Source organism: Myotis brandtii, unplaced genomic scaffold, assembly GCF_000412655.1.
Source record: "Myotis brandtii unplaced genomic scaffold, ASM41265v1 scaffold655, whole genome shotgun sequence".
NCBI lineage: Eukaryota > Metazoa > Chordata > Mammalia > Chiroptera > Vespertilionidae > Myotis > Myotis brandtii.
Window position 1 is genome coordinate 1,765,627 of NW_005370542.1, and position 9,325 is coordinate 1,774,951.

The 9,325-nt window shown below is 43.5% G+C and overlaps 1 protein-coding gene across 2 annotated transcripts in view; it reads right to left on the reverse strand.

Moving 5' to 3' along the window:
* ARHGAP6 (Rho GTPase activating protein 6) overlaps positions 1 to 9,325 on the reverse strand; it is a 307,447-nt gene that overhangs the window by 23,030 nt on the left and 275,092 nt on the right. For both annotated transcript variants that reach the window (XM_014528840.1, XM_014528839.1), the window contains one exon: positions 1,197 to 1,294. In XM_014528840.1, coding sequence (XP_014384326.1) covers positions 1,197 to 1,294 — 98 coding nt within the window. The remainder of the gene's footprint in view (positions 1 to 1,196; positions 1,295 to 9,325) is intronic.

Genomic DNA, 9,325 nt, shown 5'->3' on the forward strand with positions numbered 1-9,325 from the left:
ACAAAATACCGACTTCTGCGCATGGGCCACGAAGTTTCAATCGCACTGTACGTGCGCGCCCGCACGTGGTATTTTGTGGAAAAGCCACACTCAAGGGGCCAAAGAGCCGCATGTGGCTCTCGAGCCACAGTTTGCCAACCACTGGGCTAGGGCAACAACTTCTTCTGTCACAAATGCAAGGCTGGGGGTCATGGTGGCAACATCGCTCCTGGTAATGGATGCCATATTATTCCCTTAACTGGATTTGACAAGTGCTCAATACCCCCATATCCTCTGCCTCTGTAGCCAATGGTTTCAATGAATCAGAAAATTTGACTAATGTAAAATTCCAGTGCTCCTGGTTTGGGGCAAAAATGGTGGCAACGCAGCCCACAGCATGGCTTGCATTTGACTCATTGCAACTATGGTGCACGTGGAGACCAGCGTGTATTTTCATCCAAAGGATGCCAGCTAGAGAGGGCGGGGGAGTCAAGACGGTGCCTACCGCTAATTTCCAATGGCACCTGGGCCTGGGCTGAGGCCTGTCTGGCAGTTTGGTGATGCGTCACTTGTGCTGGTAAATTACACATGTCAGACGCATGCAGGCTCAGCCGTATGGGCCCCTAAGAACAGTTATCAGAATTCTGCACGGAGAATCACTAATGGGCCTCCTAGTCAGCCCCTGGAGCTTCTTGCCAGGGACTTGGTGCTTTTTTTTTTTTCTGTTAAACATAGTCCAAAGGACGTCAAGGGACTAGAAAAAGCCAAACATGAAAATGAAAAAAATCCTGTCAAGCACTTCCTAATGCAATAAGTGGATCGGTGGGGCTGAAGCAGTTTCTAGTGAGGTGGGCTGATCAGCTGTGCCAGTTGCCAAAATGCCACTTCAAATCACCCTGCGTGGAGTTATGTAAACTTTTCTTTTTTTAAAAAAAAATATTTTCTTGATTTTTTACAGAGAGGAAGGGAGAGGGATAGAGAGTTAGGAACATCGATGAGAGAGAAACATCGATCAGCTGCCTCCTGCACACCCGCTACTGGGGATGTGCCCGCAACCAAGGTACATGCCCTTGACCAGATTCGAACCTGGGACCCTTCAGTCCGCAGGCCGATGCTCCATCCACTGAGCCAAACCGGTCAGGGCTATGTAACCTTTTCTAACTCTTCCGAAATGGAAAGAGAAATCGCCAAGCGGCTGGAGGAACTGGCATACTCACGAGGATTGGGAGGCCTTTCTTCTGAGCAAATAGTCCACCACGTCCGGGTCGGTCTGCAGCAGGCTGACCAGCACCTCGTTCTGCAGATCCGGGGGGACCTGGAGGGGCCGAATGTTGAGGCATCAATAAAACCATTCCAGAAAGAGGCCAGCCATGCCGCTGGCAACTCCATTAGGGCAGAACACAGAGCCTTAAGAGCGTAAGAGAACAGAATGACTGGTTGGTTAAAACCAAGTCGACGCCAACCCCGACCGCTAACTGGATGATTACCAAATAATCATATTGAGTCCAAATTGTCACTTCACTGATGACTGGAGAGACAGTCTGATCACTTGGCTACCTCTGTTGTTCAGACTAGATTTTTCTTGGCTTTGAATCAGAAAAAGACTGTAGTTCAGATACATGGTGTTCATAATTGATTGTCCAAGTGGGGACACTTTCTAGGGTTCATATTTATATTTATGCCCAGACAATAGGCATAAATGACAGCTGTCTTGGGCAGTTCTGGAACATGTAATCAGTTTATTAAGAGGACAGGTCCTTGAGCCAGACTGCTTGTGTTTGAGCCCTAGTTCCACTTACTAACTGTGGGACCTTCGGCCAGGTACATAACCTTCCTACATTTCTGTTTCTTCACCTGTAAAATGGAGATACTAATAGCATGCACCACAAACAGTTGCTGTGGAGATTAAATGACTTATTATATGTTGAGGACTCCGAACAGTACCTGGCAGATAGTAAACACTGAAAAAATGCAGACTACTACATCTGCACATGCCATTTTATTATTCAGTGCCTGTCTTCACGCCTTTCTTGCATCCTGGCCCATTAACAGTTACATTTCTTGCTTCATTATCTGACAAGGCCTTCACTAGAGTTCTAGAGATGAATGTCCCATGTTTTTCCAAGCCTAACCTACAGTGCATTAGAAAATGGTCTTATGATCCCAAATCACTCACATGGAAATGTTCTACAAGAAAAGACTGGCCCAGCTGGCGTGGCTCAGTGGTTGAGCATCAACCTATGAACCAGGAGGTCGGTTCGATTCCCGGTCAGGGCACATGCCGGCGTTGCGGGCTCGATCCCCAGTGTGGGGCGTGCAGGAGGCAGCTGCTCAATGATTCTCTCTCATTAATGATGTTCCTATCTCTCTCTCCCTCTCCCTTCCTCTCTGAAATCAATAAAAATATTTTTTAAAAAGAAAAGACTGAACGCGGCTCTAATGGGTTTCTATGCTATAGATGCTGGTAGCTCAACCAAAGGAAATTGAAACTATTGAGAGAAAAATGTTCGGTCTGATTCTCTCAGATGTGGGCTTGGAGATAAGACTCTTAAGAACGGTGGGGACAAGTCTTCAGAGAATAAGTGGTTGGTGGGAGAATTTGCCTCCTGCCTCTTGCAGAACTCAATTCTTCTTGAGTTTTGAGCTGGAAACAATTTTATTAATGAAAACAGGGATGAGAAAGCAACAAAACAGTTTCTTTCTTTCATAAATCTGTTCCTCCTACTTCATCCTGAATCATGATTAATGCCATTGCCAAACCCTCGTCTCACAAATGCAACATCTGGGTCGCATTCCAGCTTCTCTGTGTCCTTTCCCCTCCCTGCTCAGAGTCAGGAGACCTCGTCTCCATGATGCCCGTTACTTCCTTCCTCTGTCTTCCATTCCAACTGCAATGACTCAAGTTCAAGCCCGCATTGTCTCTCTGGAGTGGTCATCTGTTTCCAGCCCCCATTTCCCTCTTCTTACAACAGTTATACCTTAAGTTCCCCCTGGAGAACCAACTGTTCCCCAAGCCTACGCTCAAGGGCTCAAGGGTGAAGTGTAACCTAGACAATGTTCTCACTGTCCTTTCCCCACCTCCTTCCTTTAATTCAATACATAAATATTCAGTGAACGTTCACTGACTACCCAGCATGGAACCTGGGATTCAGATACAAATCAAACAGACAAGAATCTTCGTCTCTTAGAGGCTGACAATGAATATGAGAAGCCTGACATCAAACAAACAAAGCATGGCACGGACCCCATGGAGAAAAGCAAAGCTAAGAAAGGCAGAGGGAGAATTCTAGGGAGGGGAGTGCAATTTAAATAGCATAGTCAGGCCACAGAGAACCTGACTTTTAGCAGAGAACGGAAGTTGATGAAGCAATGGCAGAAAATCATTCCAAGCAGAAGGAAGAAAAAATCAGCAAGATCTGGAATCAGGAGCAGCAAGGAGGCTAGTGAGGTTGGAAGAGAGTGAGGGGAAGGAGGCTAGCGATAGGAGTGGCTCGGGTAGCCAGGCCAGATGTTGTGGAGTTTACGGGTCTGATAAGGATTTCTGTTCTCAATCTAAGTGGGTGGAGAGCCATTGGAGGCTTCGGGCAGAGGACTAACATGAATTGTCATCATTCTGGCTGCTGAGTTGATAATAGATTGCAGGAAAGCCAGAGTGAAGCAGGAAGTGCAGATAGGGACTGTGGATACATCTAGAAAGATGTGGAGTGTTGCACCAGAAGGGTGAGCTGATGAGAACGATTTGGATCTTGGAGGTAAGTACAGACAGAGATGATGGCATTAGCTAATTTGTGGGCGGAGAGAGAAAAAGAGAGAAGGAGTAGGAGAAGGAAAAGAAGAAAGAATGACGTCAACATTTTGGGCCTAGGCACCCGGAAGGATGGAGTTGCCATTGACTGGTCTAGAGAAGTGTAGGAGGAAGAGGCCAGGTCAAGATCAGGAGTGTGGCTTTGATACGATAAGGGTGAGAGGCCAGTGAGGCATCTGAATGAAGGAAAGATCTAGTAGGCAATTGGGAATAAAGACATGGGGTTCCGGGGGGAGGGTTGGGCTGGACATAGAAATTTGGGGGACACACACAGATGGCATTTAAAGTTCTGTGACCACATGCAATGGCCTGGGAATAAGAATGAAAGAAGGAAAGGGACAGGACTTTTAGGTCAAGGCTGAGAGATTCTATTCTCTTACTTCATTGAATAAATTAAACAAATAAAAGGACTGAGAATTTTTACTGTAAATTTTTCAAATAACATGACCAACAGATAAGCATGCTCATATCAATTTTTCCAAAAGGGAATACCTAAAATGAGAAGAAAGGGAAAATGAGAAGAGTACTCAGTTTAAAAAAAAATGAATAGCAAAGCAAAAAATCATAGAGGCCCAAAATTACATGAGCAAATTATTAAATATATGTGTGTTTTCATCCAGTTAGTTTAATTTTAAAATTTCTATGCTTAGACCAGGTAGTAAATTTTTTTGCTCCAAGCACCGATCCATTCCTACCAAAAAATAAGCAACTAGCATGCATGTCCTTCTGAATAGTGGTATCACAATATTTATTCTTTCAGAGTATATGGTGGGTCTAATAGTAAATTAACTTGGCTACATAATTAGAATAGCTAACAGGAAGTATCATTATTTAAAAAATAACTTTCGCCCTGACTGGTTTGGCTCAGTGGATAGAGCGTCGGCCTGTGGACTCAAGGGTCCCAGGTTTGATTCCAGTCAAGGGCATGTGCCTTGGTTGCGGGCACATCCCCAGTAGGAGGTGTGCAGGAGGCAGCTGATCAATGTTTCTCTCTCATCGATGTTTTTAACTATCTTTCTCCCTTCCTCTCTATAAAAAAATCAATAAAATATATTAAAAAAATAAAAAATAACTTTCCATAAATTTTGTTAAACTACCCTGCAATTCAAAATTTTCACTCATTCAACTAGGCCTGATTGCAAACCAATTGTAATTGTTGAGATTTGTTTTATGTATTATATGTGACTTTTACTTGGTAATTGATGCAAATAGGAAGGGTTCGTGCTATAAGTCTATCTATAATTTCTTTCTAAAAGACCCAGGATACCATTTTGGCTTGGAGATACTATTTACGAATGAATAAAAAGACATAGTTAAAAAACGTGCATCCATGTACCACAAGAAGGGTAGCTAATAGTTTCCTATTATTATGTAAAGCTGACCACAGTGTACATAATCCATTATTTTAATTTATTTATTTATAGCTCATCTTGTTACAAAATGATTTAAAGCAGCTTCAAAGATTAATATGGCCCTGGCCAGGTTGCTCAGCTGGTTGGAGGGTTGTCCCGTGCACCAAAAGGTCGCAGGTTCAATTCCAGGTCAGGGCACATACCAAGGTTGCGGGTTTGATCCTGGTCGGGCGCATGCAGGAGCAACCTATCAATGTTTCTCTCTCACATCAGTGTTTCTCTCTCCCTTCCTATCTCTCTAAAATCAATTTTAAAAAAGGAATGGTTCAGAAGATCGGGGCCAGTGGGAAAATGAGTATAAATAATTTGAAATGATACCTGGAACTGAGTTAGTATTCTGTCAACAGTATCCACTGCTGTTTTCCCAATAATACCTCTAATTTTTGTATATATTTACAGATTTCACTGCCTCTTATTTAATAACAATTTCAAGCGAATTGCTCAGTTAAATTGGATGAGCATTCATTTTCTATTAATTTAGACACTTAATCCAGAAACAGAAGTAAAAGGAATAAATTGATAGGAAACAAGAGCTAACAGTAAGTAATAGCCAGGTTGGTTGTTCCCATATGCATTCCTTCTCAGGAATTAGGATGCTGTTGAAAAGGAATTAGGACTAAGAGTTGATAGCCCCTGAGGTCCAGTTTTGGCTCTGCTGCTTATAATGAATGTAAACTTGGACACATGAACCATCTTCTGTAGAATTCTGTTCCAGCATCTGAAAATCCAGGCCTAGCCTATCTGTCCTTTACAGAGGTGTTATGGGGATCAAAAGGGCTAACAAAGCCCTAGCCAGTTTGGCTCACTGGCTAGAGCGTCGGCCTGCGGACTCAAGGGTCCCAGGTTCGATTCCGGTCAAGGGCATGTACCTTGGTTGCAGGCACATCCCCAGTAGCGGGGGTGCAGGAGGCAGGTGATCGATGCTTCTCTCTCATCGATGTTTCTAACTCTCTATCCCTCTCCCTTCCTCTCTGTAAAAAATCAATAATATATATATATTTTTAAAAAGGGCTAACAGATTTGAAAGTACCTTACCAACTGTAAAGATGTTTAGAGTTACAATATTTTATTAGAAATAGACAAAATAATTAATAAATTAAACACTTACAAGAAAAAAAAATACAAGCAGATAACCTGGAGATGGCCAATATTTGCTTTGCAATTTCCTTCTTGACTAACTCAGTCATTGCTGCCTCTCACCCTGTGTGCTCACAGAGAAGCATCACTTTCTCCTCTTCTGCTTAACACTTCTGGTGGGTAACCAAGTTACAGGATTTTCTCTTGATATGTCTCTGCTCCTAACCTCCCCCTGAATTTTTAGAATTATATTTTGTGACTTTTTAAAAATATATTTCATTGATTTCATAGTTGGAGAAAGAGAAAGAGAGAGAGAGAGAGAGAGAGAGAGAGAGAGAGAATGAGAGAATCATTGATTGGCTGTCTCCTGCATGCCCTCTACTGGGGATCGAGTCCACAGTCCGGGCATGTGCCCTGACCAGGAATCGAACCATGACCTCCTGGTTCATAGGTTGACAACCACTGAGCCACGCCAGCCGGGCCATTTTGTGACCTCTTGGCCCCTCAACTGCAATGGTCTTAAAACCAGACTCTGTGTAGCTTCTCCCTTCTGGTTCCTTCTCTTCCATCAGACCTCAAGTCTTTGGGTTTGGTCACAACATTAGAAGATAAATTTCCAGAAGTCAGGGATTATCTGAATGTCTATCTGGAAAGGATACAGAGGTTGTAGTTTTGTCCTAAGGTTGTACTTCTGTCAGCTAGCCTCCCCTGCAGCTAGGGCAAGATCACGTGTGTCAATCCTGAACAAGGTACCCCAAGGTGGGTCTTGCAGGAGATTTTAGAAAAGGTTCCCCTCCAAATTGCACAGAGATATAGGAGAGGAAACACCTCCATCACTAGAGGTGATGCTGGCTGCAACAGAGGCTGGAAATGACTGCAGAATATTGCCCCTGAAGATGGAAGAGCAGAGAGAGCAGAAGTGTGAGTAAGCTGCTAAAACTTTGTCCCCGGGGCTTCCGATTATGCAAGATAATAAATCCTGATGTTTTCAGTCACTTACAGTTGCTTTTTCTCCCTTGTGCAGTTAAATGCTTCCTAAATAATGCCTCTCTTTCCCCCGCTTGGCCTCTCTACTCTTTTCTCTCCTGAAGTCCCTACCTGTACACCCATGACCCTTCACCCACTTAATAAATATTATGCTTTCAGGACACAGGCCATGGTGGTGTTTTCCACCCAATGGATGCATAATGAATGTTGTACAAATGGTTATAAATAATAAAAAGTAACCCAGGATTATTTGGCTGCATGTTGTACACTGCCTTTGCTACTTTTGTCTAGGTCAGCGGTTCTCAACCTGTGGGTTGCGACCCCTTTCACAGGGGTCGCCTAAGACCATCCTGCAAATCAGATATTTACATGATGATTCATAACAGCACCAACATTACAGTTATGCCATTTTCATTTATGCCATTCCACAACAGTTTGTCTACCTCTTCAATTGCCTGTAATTGTTGTTAGGAGAGCATTTTCACACCCTTACCAACATTGGTGCTCTCGATGGCTTCTGCATGTTTTAAAATTGTGCCAATCAGATGTGGCCAGAAACAAAAACATTCTCTCTTTGTGTGTTGCATGAGAGATCCTTTGTGTCAGGCAGAGGTATCAGCATGAAAGGGTTGTCTAGTCAAAACTGAAGTTTTATTCCACAACTGGTGCAGTTTTTCCTTGAACAACTACGTCTAGAACCAACTTGTTTGATATTGGAGATATTAGAGAACTGAGTTTGACTGCAACTGTTTCACTGATGGTTCACTACATGTTACAGGTGCACCAGACAAGGTAAGCTATTAGTTCAAGTGAAATTGGGTATGGGGTATATAGGTATTACCTTCACAAATTTTCGGTAAATCTAAAACCATTCTAAAATAAAACATCCATTAAAACAACACACAACATACCAGGCAATGGTAATATGTGGGGATGGTAGAATGGACCACTGAATGGATGGGGGCGTATGGGAAATGGCTCAGAGGAACCACCACCTCCCTGACATATGCTGGACAGTCATTGAACTAGAGGACATGAGGGAGAGACAGGTCCGTCTGGGAAAAACTTTAGGAGGTTCGAGGAAGCTCCCCTTTCTCTAACCAGAGCATCTGAGTCCTCTGCATCCTCTCCCACCTCCCCCTCCTGGATGGTTCTGCTGAGGCTTTGTGATGTCAAGCCTCACCATGGCAACCACTGACTGTTGGCCAATCAGAGCTGAAGGGTGTGGTTCCTCATTGTCCTGGGGGATATATATAGAGGCCAGGACCCTCACTTGGAGCAGGGCCTGTTGCTACAACAAAGCCAAGGTTACTAAGAAAATAGTGTAGACTAGTTTAGATAACAAATCTGACTCCAACCAAAAGGATGGACAAAGAAACTTCAAGAATAAAAGTGAATTTGAAGTGCGTTTCCTCACTCGATGACCAGGAAAAGGAGAAGGTCAGACTACCCTACTCATATGCCTCCTCTTCCCCAATAAGTCCTCACCCAAGATTCTGGCCTGTGCTTTTTGGGCACAGACACTTCCTCATTCAATCCATTGTCAGTCCTTTTCCCACCCATTTCCCGATTTCTTCCCCAAAGCCAATGTCTTTCTGTGTTTAACTTGCTTCCCAACTAGATAACGAAGATAATGAAGATGGTCAACTTGGTCCTTAAGCTGAATAAAGACAAGAAGGAGAGAGGCAGACAGAAGTACAGAATTGTGGTTCACTACAGGAAGGGACGAAAACCTCCAGTAAGCAATCCACCAAATGAGGAAGAAGAAGTGCCTGAATGTTCTTCTACAAGTGATGCCCAGACGCCACCAGAAGAAGACCCTTAAGTGTGTGTAGCCTCTCTACAAAAAATGCTTAAGAAATGGGCATTATGAGATCAAAACATAAAAGGTCTCCTTGAATAAATTCCATGTGTGTATAAAGCAAATATGTTTGTATTTTTGTGTCTTCTCTGATGATGGGGAGGGAGCAAAGGAGGGGGCAGGTATGTGAGAAGGGAGGGACGGAGAATTCTACAAATTTGGGCACCAGACCAGCCATTCCATAGTTAGCCAGACACTGAGAAG